Source organism: Cucurbita pepo, chromosome LG18 (assembly GCF_002806865.2).
Source record: "Cucurbita pepo subsp. pepo cultivar mu-cu-16 chromosome LG18, ASM280686v2, whole genome shotgun sequence".
In the NCBI taxonomy this organism is placed as follows: domain Eukaryota; kingdom Viridiplantae; phylum Streptophyta; class Magnoliopsida; order Cucurbitales; family Cucurbitaceae; genus Cucurbita; species Cucurbita pepo.
The window spans coordinates 6,541,698-6,558,383 of record NC_036655.1 but is presented as its reverse complement, the minus strand read 5'-3'; the positions used below and the strand labels follow the sequence as shown (position 1 = coordinate 6,558,383).

General features: G+C 35.2%; 3 protein-coding genes across 7 annotated transcripts; 1 reads left to right on the top strand and 2 right to left on the bottom strand.

Moving 5' to 3' along the window:
* Positions 1-113: 113 nt before the first annotated feature.
* LOC111779880 (oxysterol-binding protein-related protein 4C-like) lies at positions 114-6,197 on the top strand. Of its 2 annotated transcripts, XM_023660065.1 has the most exons (7): positions 114-365; positions 3,202-3,369; positions 3,514-3,759; positions 3,844-3,940; positions 4,960-5,251; positions 5,520-5,622; positions 5,820-6,197. In XM_023660065.1, exons 1-7 carry the CDS (start codon positions 363-365, stop codon positions 6,072-6,074), a joined length of 1,164 nt encoding a protein of 387 aa, XP_023515833.1. In that variant the 5' UTR covers positions 114-362; the 3' UTR covers positions 6,075-6,197. The 2 variants fall into 2 exon arrangements, with proteins under 2 accessions (XP_023515833.1, XP_023515834.1); XM_023660066.1 differs by lacking the exon at positions 114-365 and having other exon boundaries at positions 3,288-3,369; positions 3,503-3,759.
* Positions 6,191-8,327, bottom strand: LOC111779877 (probable aspartic protease At2g35615). 2 transcript variants are annotated; one of them, XM_023660060.1, is made up of 4 exons: positions 8,246-8,327; positions 8,056-8,150; positions 7,142-7,690; positions 6,191-6,963 (listed from the first exon to the last, which is right to left on the bottom strand). In XM_023660060.1, exons 3-4 carry the CDS (start codon positions 7,674-7,676, stop codon positions 6,212-6,214), a joined length of 1,287 nt encoding a protein of 428 aa, XP_023515828.1. In that variant the 5' UTR covers positions 7,677-7,690; positions 8,056-8,150; positions 8,246-8,327; the 3' UTR covers positions 6,191-6,211. The 2 variants fall into 2 exon arrangements, with proteins under 2 accessions (XP_023515828.1, XP_023515827.1); XM_023660059.1 differs by having other exon boundaries at positions 8,056-8,247.
* On the bottom strand, positions 8,311-16,643 carry LOC111779879. Of its 3 annotated transcripts, XM_023660062.1 has the most exons (14): positions 16,403-16,643; positions 15,979-16,044; positions 14,636-14,686; positions 13,029-13,083; positions 11,981-12,484; positions 11,558-11,656; positions 11,238-11,338; positions 11,075-11,146; positions 10,767-10,857; positions 10,254-10,334; positions 9,386-9,445; positions 9,182-9,304; positions 8,938-8,976; positions 8,311-8,864 (listed from the first exon to the last, which is right to left on the bottom strand). In XM_023660062.1, exons 5-14 carry the CDS (start codon positions 12,377-12,379, stop codon positions 8,736-8,738), a joined length of 1,194 nt encoding a protein of 397 aa, XP_023515830.1. In that variant the 5' UTR covers positions 12,380-12,484; positions 13,029-13,083; positions 14,636-14,686; positions 15,979-16,044; positions 16,403-16,643; the 3' UTR covers positions 8,311-8,735. The 3 variants fall into 3 exon arrangements, with proteins under 3 accessions (XP_023515830.1, XP_023515831.1, XP_023515832.1); XM_023660063.1 differs by lacking the exons at positions 14,636-14,686; positions 15,979-16,044; positions 16,403-16,643 and having other exon boundaries at positions 8,311-8,632; positions 8,736-8,864; positions 13,029-13,596; XM_023660064.1 differs by lacking the exons at positions 8,311-8,864; positions 8,938-8,976; positions 14,636-14,686; positions 15,979-16,044; positions 16,403-16,643 and adding an exon at positions 8,984-9,083 and having other exon boundaries at positions 13,029-13,598.
* Between the last annotated feature and the right edge of the window lie 43 nt (positions 16,644-16,686).

Here is a 16,686-nt window from a genome sequence, read left to right as displayed (position 1 = left end):
GAAAAGGGAATTTTTTAAAATTATAAATTATTTTGTTGGTAATTGAATTTAGAAAATTGGTGTGGCAATAAATAGAAAATATGGGAAAAGCAAAATAGCGCGCAGTGTAGTGTATTGTTCCCTTGGCTTGCTTCTCACTGGGCCAATCCCTTTTTAAAACGCCAAAATTCTTATTCTCTTCACGCACAAACACCAACGCCAACCTCCCACACTTTCCCCCTTCTCTCTCCATTCATTTCCACTTTTCATCCAAACAAACTCCTCCTTCTCCTTCGTTTTCGCTTTCGCTCGAAGAATCTACTGTCCTCTATCTTCTACGGCGCAGGAAACTCGTCAGTTACTGCCGATCGTCGATTCTACTTATGGTATGTACCTCTTTCTCTCTCGCGCGATGTTATTTTGAATCTGTATCGATTGTTGGATCTATTTCGCTGTTTTAACAAAACCGCCTCGAATCGACTGACGCAAAACGAATTTTCTCGGACTGTCTCGGTCTCCATCTCTTGTTTTGGAAATCGATAGCGGTTTTTTCCGGCCGATTTCTCCTTAATCTTGGATTTATCGTCAAATACTAAAGTATTGACGAACATTTTCCCCGATTAAACCGCTATCTCTGGCGGCATTGGAGTTCACGCGGCCGGATACTTTTCTCTATTGCATTATTAAAATATCGTACGCGTTTCGAATTTAGGTTTTAATTACTTAACTTCGACGTATAGTTCGCTTTTTTTTTTTTTTTTTTTTCATTTCTTAATTGGTAGACTTTGTAGGAAATTTGTTATTAGCTTTACGATTAATTTTTTATGACAGCACATTCGGTAGAAATCGTGCATAGCACTGTATAGTTAGAGGTTAAGTTACACTCGCCTTACCGTAATTTAAAGATATTTTTATATTTTTACTAAATTAGGCTTCAATTTCAACTCAGAGTAGAATCAAAGACAGAGGAGAGTTACATAATTATAGACATTTATTATTTTTATCCAACGTTTGAAATTAGATCTCTCGCATTAATGGTTACTTGTATATTCATTGAACTAAAAAAATCGTAAAAATGTGGTGTAAAATTTCTCAAGTGTTTAAAAGCAACTTGTCTCTATAATGGATGAAAATTAGATATTTTCTTAATTATTCCTCTTTAAATATTAAGAGTAAATATAAAAATTGACCGAATAAATATATTTATGTGTATGTAAGGTCATACATAGCCTTGGCTTTCACTCACCGTTCGTCTTGGTTGAATTAAGATAATACTAAAAACACCCACTCTCTTCTAAAATGTACCGTCCGCGTCCGTTTTGCAACTTCACGTGGCCTGCCTCGTTAACATTCCATTTACTTCATGCCACGTGGATAATATTCTTAATTTCTTGTTATAATCAATAAAAAAAGTATAATTCTTAAATTGAATTAGGTTACATTTGAGTTTTCGAGTTTGTATTTTAGTTTTTTCATCTGTTAATTTTTATTTTATATATATTTGTTTTTAATTTTTAATTGTTTTATTGTATTAAGAGGAGGAGACAAAATATTCCATTTATAGTTATTGATAATTTTCTATTTCTTATCGTGAAATAAATCCTGTTTGGCTATGACATTGACCTTATTTGACAAAATAAACACCTTAATTTGAATATATCAGAACGTTTGAACTCTTCAACATCACTGACTTTGTGGAAAGTTAGAATTGACATGTGTGTGTATTATTTTGCCTTTTAGTTGGGATTTTAATTCTTATTTTTTAATAATTGAGCTTATTTATGTTGATAAGAGTTTAAAATAATTTTTTAATTTTTAAATATATTTTGAAAATTTATCCAAATTAAGAAAAGAAAATTAATTTTGATCTGACTAATAAAAAAAATTATTTAAATCCCAGGGTGACCTGAAATAATTAAATCTAGTGACTATTTATGATTATTGCTTTTGAACATTATAGAGTTTTCTAAAGTAGTATGACACCTCCATCATATTTATGCATATAATTAATATAATTATTTTTATTGGTACAATGGAATGAGGGATCTAAATATCCCCCAACCGATAGGGGACCAACTCAGGTGCCCTACTCCACATCTACATGGAGAATTTCATTTTGGGTTTTCATTAGCCTAGTTGTAAAACAGTATGTTTATATCTTTTGCATACCTATTTATTAGTTTATACAGTATTGTCCTTTTAATTTAGTTAAATAAAAAATTGTTTGATTTTTTTTTAGTTCAATAAAATTAAATTTTTTACGAGATAAAATTATGTTCAAATTGGCTAAAAAAATTGATTGTTTGTGTTATTTACGTTTTGTCAATCCTGGGAGATTGATATGCCAATCACAAAGGACCATTTATTAGCCGCTTCTTATTCCCTTTTTAGTAAGTTGGATCTCATTTTCAATTTGGTACCCCTCTCCTCCCCAATTTTTTAAATTAATTTTCAATTTTACCTGTACTGAAAATATGTGTTGAAGGGTGTTAGTATAATTTCTTATGTTGTTTTATTAGCATATTTTTAATTTTTTTTTTAATAAACACTACAATATTTTTTACATTGAAAATTCTAATTGAGCATTTTTACACATTAACGTTATTATGTGTTAAAGTAGATTAAGGATCCCTTGATGGATTTATCATTTGTTCAATATAATATTAATGGGTCCATACAAATAGACAGCATGAAAATGTATTTTTAAAAAAATAAATTTTAACACCTTTACCTTTTTTAAAATTATAATTTGTTTTATCCTTTAATTTTCAGATTTTTTTTGTTCAAATTTATTTTATTTATTTATCAAGAACCAAAATTTATATAATAACAATAAGAAAAGAATTATTTTTCAAACCGTTTTACTCAATTAATTAAAACGTAAATTTGAATATCCCATCTTTACATATTGTTCTTTATTTACGAGATGAATAAAGAGATGTATGGTGGGAATTTAATACAAACAATAATCAATTATATAATTTATTATGATTATAAGTAAGAGAGAAAAAAAAAATACATTTTATTTACATGGGATTGGGAGTGTAGGATTTCGATGTCCTACTAATAAATTCTTCGCACGTGTGATTGCTATGGTTCTTGTTATCTTATTTTAATGAAAGAATGTATTTGCCAATGGCCTTGGAGGGAGTGAATTCGACGCTCCCAACGAGCGCGTGATGATTAGTAACTGTTCTAACCCAAATACGGGAAATTTAATAGGGTGCGGGAGAGGACACGGGAGCGGAGGTGAGAAGAATTACTCTAACGAAACCAGTGTCTTTGGAGGCAGGATCAGATGCAGCCGATTATAGAGCTCCTAATTTGCTACAACGCATCCTAAGCCTCTTTAAAGATGTACGGCCAGGATCAGATCTATCTCAATTCAAGGTAACTCTGCTGCTGATGCTCTCTCTCTCACTTCTGTGAAATATCTTTGGGTAATTAATGGTATTTTAAATTATGGGTAATTATGTATGTAATACAATTAATGCAAACATGAGAGTTTTGTCCATAAAAGTAGATTGATTTCAGGTGCCCCCACAGTTCAACATGCCAAAATCCCAACTTCAGTGTTATGGTGAATCTTTGTATTGCTTCAATGAAGACATGTTAAAGAAGTGCAACAATGGGAAGAACCCAATAGACAGATTTGTGGCTGTGGTAGCATGGAATGTTTCTAATCTTCGTCCTTTAACTTTTGGTATTTCTCCTTTCAACCCAATTCTTGGGGAGACTCATCATGCTACATCAGGCTCCCTAAATGTTCTACTTGAGCAGGTTCCTACTTAATCATCCACGTTCTCCTTCTTTCTTTCTTTCTTTATACTCTTTTTACTCATTCTCTATGGAAATTTGTGACAGATTTCACATCATCCACCAGTGAGTGCCCTCCATGCTACCGATGAAAAGGAAAATCTGGAGATGATATGGTGTCATCAGCCTATTGCCAAATTCTATGGTACCCAAAATCTCTATTTATCTCTATAACAATAGATTTTTTCGGTGCGAACTACCATTTAGCAGAGTAAGAGTAAGACCTAATCACTCCATAATAGTATGATATGGTCTATTTTGAGTATTAAGTTCTCGTAGCTTTGCTTTTGGTTTTCCCAAAAGGCCTCATGTCAATGGAGATCTATTCCTTTCTTACAAACCCATGATCAACCCCTTAATTAGCATACTCCTCTCCCAACAATCATCTCTTCGAACAAAATATAGCATAGAGCCTCTCTGAGACCTATAGAGCTCTCGAACAGTCTCCCCTTAATCGAGATTCGACTCCTCTGGAGTCTAAAACAAAGTACACCATTTGTTCAACACTTAAGTCACTTTTGATTACACCTTCAAGACTCACAACTTCTTTGTTCGACGTTTGAGGATTCTATTGACATTGCTAAGTTAAGGGAATAACTCTGATACCATGTTAGGAATCACATGCCTCCACAATAATATGATATTGTCCACTTTGACCATAAACTTTCATGACTTTACTTTTAGTTTTGCCAAAAATGCCTCATGTCAATGGAGATCTTTTCCTTACTTGTAAACTCATGATCAACCTCTGAATTAGTCGATGTGGGACTCCTCTCCCAACCATCCTTTAACACAAGTATTGTGCTGTTATTTGTCCCATGTGTGTGCTTCTATTTGCTAGATGTACTCTAGTCTTTCCATAGTGTATAAAACCGACGGAATCCAGAACAGAATCACAATGAATTGTGGTATAAAAATAAGAAGAGCTACAAGACAACCCAAGTATTCTAGATACTTCGAATCTCCACTCTCTTGAGTGTAATAACTCAAGCCTAAAAACATCAAACAATTTCCCTTGCCTCCACCTTTTTCTCTCCTCTCTCTATTTATAACCAAATACCATAACAATCTATCTAGTTAATTACTAATATGCCTTTAATATCTTAATAATACCCTAATAGCATTCCTATCATTCATCAATTTATACATAAACCATTTTTGTAGGTACATCTTTGGAGGTGGAAGTAAGTGGCAAGAGAGAGCTGAGACTTTTAAATCATAGAGAAACTTATGTTATGAATGCCCCAAATCTCACGTTCAAATTCCTTCCAACACCTGGGGCTGAATGGAGTGGTACTATAAGAATTGTATGCCAAGACAGTGGTCTTGAAGCTGAGTTACGTTTTAAAGGTCTTTCTTTCTTTGGATTTGGAGGGAATGCTAGATCGATCAAAGGAAAGATTTTAGATAGGTCATCATCAAAGACTCTTTACGAGATAAATGGTCAATGGGACAGGTAAACCAAGGCTCTATGCTAAGTATCCCTCTTCAATTCTGGAATCATCACAATTTTCCTACTTTCTAGAAGCAAATTTTGTGGTTTAGTTCATAATTTCAGAAAACAATTGAACCAAAGAAACAAACACAATATAAACAAACACAAAATATGTTTATAAACTGTTCAAATAATTCTATATGGCATCTTTCAAGATTCCTATTCACAATATAAACAAACACAGAATATGTCTATTATTTCCTCTAAACTCATTCAACTTATATTGCAGAAATGTCACGGTAAAGAACATGGAGAGCGGTGAAGTTACAGTCATATACAACGCAAAAGAAAACATTTGGAGGCTGAGAACTCCTATAGTTCAAGACCTAAAGGTACAATATTTTCCATAATCAACTTTCTTTATCGCATGGTGCTTCATACAGGCCATGAAAGCCCTCTAGACTTATTCAAGTTATTCAATAATCAACGCATGTCTTCACTCATTAAGGAAAACATGCATATCAAATGGTATATATATATATATACATACCTGATTGTGAGCTGAACATCTTCCACTCTTACTCAACAGAATGTGTTGCCAAGTGAATCAGCAGTGGTATGGAGTGAGGTGAGCCAAGGCATTCTGAGCAAAGACTGGGAGGCAGCAAAAAGAGCAAAGAGAGCCCTGGAGGACAAACAAAGGGAGCTTGCAAGAGAAAGGGCATCCAGAGGTGAGACTTGGGTTCCCAAGCATTTTACTTTTTCTTATACTAAAGAAGGTGGGTGGGACTGCACACCTATCCACAAATCTGTCCCTCCATCCCCCATTGTTGTACCCACATAGCATATTCCTTTCCTCTCCATTTTTGTGTACAATAACAAAACTCCATAGTTTGTTATATTGTAAGTGTTATGGAGGAGTTATATAATGATCAAGAAAAAATAACATCAAGCTGTTAGAAAATCATTCCCAAGAGGCCTTTAGTCGTCTAGAAGTTGACAATCAATCCTGCTGAAGAACACTTTCATTTGTTCAAGATCAAAAGCCACATTGTAATTCTGTTGAGCCAAAATACCAATCACAGACAGATTCAACATCTCGGAATTGCTTGGCAAGATGGCCAAACAGAACCGATCACCACCGTGCTGCCTAAACAAACTTCCAGATTCCAATACCAAATCGGCACCACCGGCGAAATGAAACGTCACCGGCGGCAGACCAATAAGATCTCGACTCACAACTCCTTTGAAACATAGCCCTTCAAATTGCCTCCTGGTTGGGATTCGTTCCAACAAACCGTTCGCCAAATCGAGTATCTCATCGTAAAGTAGTTCAAACCCACCATTGGCGAGCTTGGTGTAAGTCATTCCAGAGTCGATTAGAACTCCACCTCTGCCATCCCAAGTCATCTGGAAGGCTTTTGGGTCAATGTTGAGCCTCTTTGTTCCAACACTGATGCCTTCTAAATTGACATAATAATGCCCGAAGTGGATCTCCAGAGGGGTGGAATCGCCTTCGACGTAGGCTCCCTCGCCCAAGACGAGCTGGTTGTGAGTGTAGAGAGGATCATTGATATCGCCAATGCAATAGGAAAATTTGTTGCCCAATTGAGTTGCCATTGTTATGTAGGGATAAGCACCCAGTCCAAACACGCCATTGTAGCTGTCGTCTATATTGGTTTTGAAGTTCATATGGCCACACCCAAATGTTAAATTGGCCTTTCTGATTTTACCTGTTAATTAATGGCGTAATGAAATTAAAGTATCATTAGGGACTAGTAAAAAATGGATTAGACTCTCATTTTATCCTAGTTGAAAACTTAAGCTAAATGAAAGGTAAAATTTACATTTTTTTACATCTTCCCAAATTATTTAATTGGGTAGGAAGAAGCATTTTATTGGAAACTCTACCTTCATCAGATGTCTCAAAGAGAAGTGATTCCTTCGCAAGAAGTCCTTGGGAGGTATCCCCACCAAGGTACCTCAACTTATACTCGGCTTGATTATAACCATTGCATCTGTAACCACTGACGTAGTTATAGCCAGGAAAGCCACAACCCAATATTTTGAAGCTTGATGATTTCAGTGGATCAAACCATGAGCTCGATTGCCTAAAACAGTTAATACAAGGCAGACATTGCACCCACAGGAGGGAGCTACCAGTGTCAATCACTACGAGCTGTGCCACCGGTGGAGAACCGATCGACAAATTAACGAGAAACCCACTACCTCGGTTGAAAGGGCTGAGGTTTGATCGAGCCACATTACCAACAGACTTCAATTCTTTAATCTTCGACTCAAGATAAGCAAAGCGTTCAATGGAGCTCGTCTCCTCTCTCTTCGATCGATCTTCAACTGTCTCATTTGGGTCATATAGTGGGTGTAGATAAGAGTTTCGATGGATGAGCCTGGTTGCCAAACGTGAAGGCTTTGTCATGGTCATCATGGATGAGATTATGGCTGTTGACAAATAAAATGCCAAGGTCAAGAAAGGTAAAAGATGATGAAGAGAAAATAACGGAATCACCATGTTGATTATGATGCATGCAACGGAGAATGACTGTTGATCTCTTAAAGCATGTATGCAGAATAAATACAATGTAAAAGCCATGTAGAACCAGAAAGACCAGCAGGTAAAAGATGAGGGAAAAATATTAAAGTATCAGTTCATGACAAGGTCATGTGCAAATAAATTAGGGGATCTAGCAAGAGATAGAAAATGAAGAGTATAGAAACTGATTCATAGATGAAATGTGAGCATCTAAAATATGAGCATCAAATGAATCCTGAAAAAACTTATAATCAAAGCAGGGTGAAAAAATTACCGATGATAAGACTTGCATAATGTTGGCTGACTTTGCAGTTAAAAGGATAGCATCTTCTGCAAAAGCGCCTGACCAACCCAAAAGTTTCTAATGAACTAGAAGCAGAGCAGGAAAATGTTGTGGACATCTCAAGTTAAGGGGCTGAGTAATGCAATCAGTCCATTTCCAAACGTTTAAGAGATAAACTGACCTTTCTGCCTCTCCTGTTTGAAGAGCTTTCTAATTGAAGTGCCGCACAGAAAAATGATACACTCCTTGAAACTCAAAAGATAATATATTTGTAAAAAATTGCAAGATGTAAATTCAGATCCTCGTGTTTACAAAATATTACTACAACATCTATGGAAATATTCTTCCTTCAAAATCGTGTGTTCTAAAAATAAGAGGAAAAAGCACCTAAAAAATGTTAAGTAAAAAAAAGATAATATATTGCCCATCCCCGAGGAAGCAACACCAACATGTTAGCTCCCTTCCAATCTCAGATCACCATATGCATTCGGCAAGCAGCTCGATGCACTCAAGAATGGTGGTCGGTCACATTAAAACCTCCCCAAGGCCAGGAATTTACAACCTTGAACTGAATAAAAGACCAGACTGAACAACAAACTGTGAAGTTATTGTTGCAGCAAAAGATTCTGAAACTTCAAAAAAAAAAAAAAATGTAAACATGAAAACCTAACTCAAATTGTTGTATAGTTCGTGAAAAGATATAGCAACTTATCCAAAGCTTGGGGATGGAATTTTCTTGCAAATAGGTAACATGGCCGATGCAAACCATTCCACAAGCAAGGCCACCTCTGTACTTCTTTCTGTAGACCCAGAAAAACAACAATTATATCAAGACATCAACAAAACTTCATTATAATAACAGAACAAGCATACCTTCTTGTCACTTGTTACATGCACACTCACATCAATCGACTGCAAAGATAGCACCATTAAAAATAATCAACATCCACAACACTTTTCCCCTTCAAATCACCTTACCATATGGTAGGGCTGTGACACAAGGGGGAGTAGATGACAAACTGCAATTGGTAAGAAAAATGACTGGAAAAGGCTAACATTTTGGAGCTTCACTAATGAAAATCGGTAAGTGAAAATATTGACATTATAATAATCATACCGTAATATTCTGCAAAAGCTCAGAGGTAATAGCCTCCGCTCTATAAGATTTTGGATGCCACTTTCTTTCAGACCAATCAACATGCGTTACTGACCAATTTGCAATTCCAGTCGGGTCAATCATCTAATGGTTGTAGAAAGGGGAACCTTTTAGCAAGAAATCAGGAAATGCTCTGTGGTAAGATGTGTCTGGAGGAACTCTTACATTGAAAAAGGTCGGCAAGTAGTGCTCATCAGCTATGCAATTGCGTCCTTCTAAACCTGGCTGTGGATGAGAATTAACATATCAATACATGGTGGTGGGTCCGTATTTGGTAACCACATGGGCAGAAGATTTCTCATAATTGGCCATTAATGCTGATCAATTACATGAGAGAAGGAGGAAGAAACAGCTTTGTGCTTGGAGTATATACAAACCAAAAGAAAAAACAAACAAACCTTCCAAAATTTTGGGGACCAGAGATTACACTACCTACTTAATAAAATGGAGTCTCATGTGAATTTGTCCAGGCAATGAAACAAAAATTGAAAATATGCCCCCTGAGAGCTTTGAGAGGACAAGATCTTGACAGACAAATAGAACTGGTTGTACATAAAAAGAACTAACATAAAACCTCAAACCCAATAAATTGCTGTCAGTAGGATAAGTAAATGCAGACGTGTAAGCACGCATAAAGCGATTGACAGGGTGCACCAGGACACACCAATGAGATACCAGAGGAGAGAGAATAGAAAATACTCTCAATTTCTACTCCTCATAAAGGTCAAACCCAAAGAAAATTCACTAGATATGATTAGAAACCACGCATACAGTTTGGTTAGGAAGAATGGTGTCAGCATATTTGTGAGAAATGAGAAGGGCTATATAATCAAAAGAAATTTTGCTCAGGATGTACAGGAAAATGAGGAATCTGAATTCAACTTATCTTCTGATGAATGTGTCTGTGGTGTGTGTGTGAGAGAAGAGAGCATTATATTATAATATATCCATAAGATGTTGTGTAAAAGAAAACTATACACATTAGTTTCCTAATTCTGCAACAGACATACAGAAGATATAAGTTTGCAATCACCTGGCAGTAGTTGCGAAATTTGGAGTAATAAAGATTGTCAGCCAAAACTATTATAGCATGCTGCCGTTTCATTGTGAACCACTGCATAAAATAAGGAAAATTGAGCTTAAGCTTGCAAGCTATGCATTAATTGTCCAATTTGCACATGGAAGAAATATCTCAATTTCAAATCTAAGCCTTAAGGTCAAAGATGCTAAACAAATAGGCAGATGTATGAATCAGTGCATCCATAAGTCTAACCCATCAAACCCAACCTAAGCCCTTGAAGTTCTGCGACATTTCAAATGGCTAAAAATAAACAAGAGAACTATTTTTAAGTTTTGAACAGTTACAGTGGCAACCCAGACAAGCACAGAAGCTAACGAAAGAACCTAAGTACTTAATTCTTTTCGTTAGTGTACAAAAGGCTTCTTCCACACCAACGCACGATAAAAATAAAAATAAAAATGCAGCAGCATGAACTAATCAAATTTGTGGAAAGTTGGATGAATGATCGAAATTTCAGGAATGTACCTGTGCACCTTTTCTAAAGTGTTTCTCCTCCACTTCCGGTAACATGTGCTCTGAATACCTGCCATTTCCATGTGGACCAGGATCCTTAAAGCTGAGAAAATTGGTATCTATTAGAAATATTCTACAAACAAATCAATACGCAGTATTAAATTGTAGAAGGTCTTGCAATCTGACAAGTAACCAGCTGCTAGGAGTCGTGTGTGTGTGTGTGTGTGTGTTTTCACAGAGAAGTTGGGAGTAAGAGCTATACCGTGTAAGTCATAAGGAAATGAACACGTGGAGAGGAAGTGTGAAGGTATATAACTCACCAGTCTACAAAACTTATATTTGAATGCATCAGATACTTGTAGATATAGTCAAAACCATACAAAGGCACACAACTGCAAAATAAAAGGAACATTATAGTTGAGAATAAGAATGTAATACAACTCATGAAAAGATTAAAAGAAAAAAAACTGAGATTTCAGTCACCTATCAGAAAGTAAAACAAAATGGTGATTATCTGGATCCATTAGAGCATTTGCCAGCAATCTTCTCTCCGCATCAACCATGGTAATTTTACCCCACACCACCTGCAATAGTAATCAATTAAGTGTCCAATTATTTACATGCTCATCAAAAAGGGGCTTCAGGAAAAGGATAAGATGTATATAACGTGGCAAGAATTATCCATATGACAATGAGTAGAAATATAACATCAGGCTAGCATACGCACAGACAATGGGAATTTCATTCTGACGCCATATAGACTAATAGCTTTCTTTTAGTTTTATAAGTATAACATAAGGCACCTGATCACTATGAATATCCCGATCCAAAAAGTGGCTGCTGACATGAGTTGGTCTCTCCTTAGATGCATGGACATAAACAGTGAATTTTCCTTCATGACCCTGCCAGGAGATATGAACGAGTTTTTCCATAAAAAGTCAGTCCGTGGATAAAGAAGTAATGGATTTACAATGAATGAGTAATGAACCAATGTTAAAACAACTAATTCCCCTTCTTTCAAAGCCTTGATGGATATCATTATCAGTGGCTTATGAAACTAAATTAAAAAAAATCAGTTTTTTGGTATGCTATGCACGTAATAATTGAGTAGTTTTTCACGAGCTAAATGCACATACACCATTAAGTTATTGCAGGAAAATAACTACAAAGAAAAATACAAGAAGAATAAAGATCACCAGCTTAGATAAGGAAAAACAAAAACTTACATTGAAAAATTTATCCCACAGCTTCTCAAACGGCAAAGACCCAGGAGTCAAAAACATAAATGCTAACTTTGGAGTTTTTGATGGAACAATAGGTGAATTCAAAATTTCTCGAATAAAAACATGAGAAGCAACCTCTTCATCAGTAAGTTCTCTAGCAGGAGCAGGCGGAAGCCAGTCCGTAATGACCTTACAGCCTCTAGAAGAAAAAATGTAACAGGCATCGCTAGTTTGAGGTGGATACATGTATGCACAGATAAGGAAGACAATGATGAAGGAAACCAAGATGATAATCCATAAGGGCTGTTTCATATGAGTACGATAGCGAGGCCCAGGAAAAATCTGCATCTCACTATGACAAAACGCCTGAGTTGTCTTCATCTTCAACAAAATGTACTGCATCTATATTTCCATTGTAATTGCTATCTACCAATATGCACTCCTCCAATGAGAAAGTACATGCCAAAAGTTACCAGAAAATCTGAAAGTTGACTGATGAAGGAAAATCTGCAATTTGATGGCATACACAAAATTTTGTTGTAAGTTCTAAAGAATCTTCTGATTAGCCAAAATGGAAAAGGCAAAGCTCCCAATGATTAAAGAACACAATAGTATCATAATTCCTGCTATGGTAAACACATGAGCAGTACACAAGGTCACAGCCCTGTCTACTGATAGAAACTTTTGCAGTAAGTCACTTTCCAACAATCCCCACCCCACCCCAAATGACAAGAATAAAAACATTAAGAAAAGACGCTGTGAACTCAAATCGAAAGCGCAAACAAACTAAAACCAGTAGTCAACTGTGGGAAAAAATCACAATAACAATTAAAGAAGAGAAAATCTAGAGCCTAAATTCCTCTGAAAGAAAACTAAGAGCAATCCGACAATCCAAAACTACAAATAAATTAGGATGGGAAGGTGTAAAAGAAAAAGGGAATCAGAACCGGAACCGGAACGGGAATCAGAATCCGAACACTCAACTCAGTGATTAAAGAAAAAAAAAAACAAATGTAACAAAGATGAAATGAGCTAAAAAAATCATACTCACAGAATGATATCGACCCACGAACCAACGGTCGAGTATCAGAACTTCGCCCCGTCCCCTTCCGAGATCCAAATTCCAAATCATGAAAAATGAAAAAAGAAATAGAACAATCAGGCATTCATATGCCGGGAAGAAATGGAGATAATTTAATAACTTGTCCCGTAAAGACTATGATTTCCATTTCCATGTCAGAAACGCTTCGTTGTCGTGCTCCTTCTCTCTCTTCTCCTCTCTAAAAAAAGGAGGGAAAAAAATGTGGGAGAGCCGAACCTTGGACGGAGCAGGCGTAGAAATGGCGTTCCAGTTTCAAGTGCACAGCATTTTTCAGGACGACGTTTTTTAATTTCACAATATATATATATAAAATTCTTAACTTCTCATTTTTATTTATTAATATTATTTAAAATGGCAAAAATCATTTGAACTCAAAAAAACGAAAACAATGTTCGCCTTTTCGTCAAAATTAGGCCCACACTCAGCGCGTTATTTATTCAAATCGAAATAATGAAATCATCAATCATAAACATAATTTAACAACTAAATCATTTAAAAAGAAAATCTGAGTTGATTAAATTATGATCATAATTCAAATATTTACAAACATTAAAATAGAGTAGGTGGAATTAATTATAAATTTTAATACAATAAATTTTAATTATAATAGGAGCCAATCATTTGATGGATTCAATTATTTAAATTTGATCTACATAATCTTAAGATAGTACAACAACTTGTCAATTTACATCTATTTGGTTCTATAAAGATATACAAAAATAAATAAATAAATAAATAATTTAAAACTTTTTATTATTATGTTTTTTATTTTGTTTTTATCTTCTATATGTTAATGCTTGAGTAGTTGTTATTTATTTTATGCATGGTAAGAACTGATTTGTGCCTTGCAAATATACAGAAAAAATATGGAAACCTTTTTTTTTTCAAAAAAACAAATTATATTGCGGTAATTTAATATAGCTTTTTCTAGGATAGAGATTTCCCTACTCTAAAAAGCTTTTAATTATGAACAGGTTTTCAAGCAACCCACTCTATGATGGATGATGTTTTTTTTTTTTCCCTTTTTTTTTTTTCTTTGAAGAACTAAAATTATATCCTTTACTTTTTTGGTTAGTTCTTCCAACAGCAAGAATATACAATCAACCTTAATCAAAGAAGAAAATTAATGCACTTAAATTAAACTAAAACTAAGATTAACACATCCAACTCCAAACGAAATTTATCCTAAAAAGTTAAAAGTCTCCCTCCACAGTTAACAGGTTAATTAGCTCTAAAATTTAGATCCTCGACCCCTTTGTTTTAGAACTTAGATTTTCCCACCCTACTTGAAGTTTTAACTTCATGAAAAAAAAAAAAAATCATTACTTGGTCAAACTAAAGTTTAAGAAACAACAAAACATGAGCAAAAGTTTGGTAAAGATGTCGGTTAATTGGTCGTGCCTTTTGCACTCCCAGTGCTCCAATCACGTTTTTGGGCCCTCAATAATTGAATTGAAAATACTGTTATCTAATCGAACTAACAGGAAACAGGAGGTTTCAATTTAAGATTATCGATCAAAATGGTGCAAGTGCTTTAAAACAGGAGAGAAACAAACCTTTTGATATGCTTTATTTGCCACCGCTCCTCCACTTTCATACCAAAGTGACTGCAAAAAAGAGATGGGTCAAAAAAATTAAATTCGGTGTGTGTACGAATGAGATAGAAGAAAAATAGTTCTTAATATTTTTCAAATAGTTTTGTTTTTTTTTTTTTTTTTAATAGAGAAAACATATTTGATTACATTTTTTCAAGCTACTCTTGATTGAGTTGTTCTCAGAATAACTTGGGAATAATTTTCACATACAAGCCAACAACAACAGGATTAGTAAGTGAACACATCCCTTTAGTGTAGGATTTGTTTCATAAACACAGCATTTTAAACCTAATTGTTAGTCAATGTATATGCAATGTTATCATAGCAGTCAAAATAAGAGACCTAGCAACAACCCCTGATGTAAAATGTTAGCTGCAACTTAGGATGATAATACATTTGGAATTAACTTAAGATCAGAAGGTTAGATGAATTTGGAGTGCTCATTTGAAGCAATGAGTAGTCAACATTAAATATGACAGGAACTTCAAATCATTCGACCGGTTAAGAATGGAAGTCCACTTCACCACTCGAGTGGGTCAATAACCTTAAGTCAAACCTGCATATCTAGAAGCACTTGGACTGGCGTTGTTCGGTTTTATCATTTGTAACTTGAGTGCAGCAAAATTTTGTATTGTGGATTGCTTAGAATTGGAAGACACGTGATGTAGGTAATTTAGGAAATCTTAACCTATGAGAGGAATAAATAACTCCAAATTTTCCAATGTTATCGAACGTTAATTGTTAAAGCCAAAGCACTGAACGGATGATAACTACTAACAATGGTGCTCCCTCGTCGGTGGAATTCCAAAGTATATATATGTATTTTCTGATTTTGCTCTTCGTTACCTTAACTTTAGCAACCTTGACTACAAAAATTGGGGGTGGGGACTTGAACTTTCAACCTTAAGGGACGGAGTAGATGCATCAAGCTTTGAAGTAGGTTCATGTTGGCTTTTTGAAGTCTACTAACTTAGGGACAATATTATCAGATAATGGAAGAACGCAGAAGGAAACAGCTCAGATGCTAAAACCTACCCCTCAAGTTCATCAGTTCGTGCAAGTGTATATTCCTTACTCGAATGCTCCTTGTTAACAGTAAATCTATTTTGCTATCAAGAGGAATTGATTTGTCAAAAGTAAAATTCTCAGATGCCACAAAACACAAATTCATTAGACACCACAACGTCCAAAGAAAGAAAAATAGATGAGTGCTGAAAAGAAAGTCATGAGGTGCTGTGTCATGTGTAATGATCAAGCACAAATGAGAGTTCATTTTCAAAAATATATGTTTAAAGAAGCCTCACCCGAAGAAATGCAATGTCCCTCTCCAACATCACAACCTTGCCTGATTGCTCTTGAATGAGTTGATTCTTCACAAGACAACACAAGAAGCGAAAATCAGATAAATGGAACTCACTTCACGGAATTGAACAGAACAGAATGTAAACATAATGTTTCTCTAACACCTAAAGGCCAGATACATTCCAAGTTCAATAATCAACCGTAAACGAAAATCCTCCCGGGNAAAAAAAAAAAAAAAAAAAAAAAAAAAAAAAAAAAAAAAAAAAAAAAAAAATGAAAGCGTATAGCACAATGAACAGTTTGCTGAATTTTGAAACTCAACCAAAAGAGTTTCCTCTTCTTCTTCCACACTTCCTAGAAAAGAAAAAAAAAAACAGGCACAGTAGAATTGTGAAGAGGAAGAGGAAGCAATGACGCAAAACTGACCGAGAAACGAGATCTTAGACTTCAGCAGCTCAAGCTCCGACGGTAAATGTAAGGCGTTGAGTTCTTCAAGCGGTTGATCAGCAGAATGGAGGTTGAAATGAGAATCCAGAAGAAAATAGAGAACCGGAACCCTAGAAAGTGCTTAAAATCTGCCATTGCAGAAACCACGAGCACTGAGACGTCGGACGAGTATGGCGGGGGCGGGAGGAGTTGTTTTGAGTTGTACTATTTCAATTGACGTTGAGAGATTTTGCAAATTAAGCCTTCTAATTTGGTGAAATATC

Excerpts from the sequence above, each read along its gene's own strand:
- LOC111779880 (XM_023660065.1), top strand. Across the intron at positions 3,760-3,843 it reads TAAATGTTCTACTTGAGCAG|ATTTCACATCATCCACCAGT; the intron begins GTTCCTACTTAA and ends AATTTGTGACAG. Across the intron at positions 5,623-5,819 it reads CTATAGTTCAAGACCTAAAG|AATGTGTTGCCAAGTGAATC; the intron begins GTACAATATTTT and ends CTTACTCAACAG.
- LOC111779877 (XM_023660059.1), bottom strand. The coding sequence starts at position 8,182 with ATGTCCACAACATTTTCCTGCTCTGCTTCTAGTTCATTAGAAACTTTT. Across the intron at positions 7,691-8,055 it reads TTATGCAAGTCTTATCATCG|CCATAATCTCATCCATGATG; the intron begins GTAATTTTTTCA and ends ATTTGTCAACAG. Across the intron at positions 6,964-7,141 it reads CTTTGAGACATCTGATGAAG|GTAAAATCAGAAAGGCCAAT; the intron begins GTAGAGTTTCCA and ends ATTAATTAACAG.
- LOC111779879 (XM_023660062.1), bottom strand. The coding sequence starts at position 12,379 with ATGCAGTACATTTTGTTGAAGATGAAGACAACTCAGGCGTTTTGTCAT. Across the intron at positions 11,339-11,557 it reads GGGATATTCATAGTGATCAG|GTGGTGTGGGGTAAAATTAC; the intron begins GTGCCTTATGTT and ends TTACTATTGCAG. Across the intron at positions 8,977-9,181 it reads AGCTTTTGCAGAATATTACG|TCGATTGATGTGAGTGTGCA; the intron begins GTATGATTATTA and ends CTATCTTTGCAG.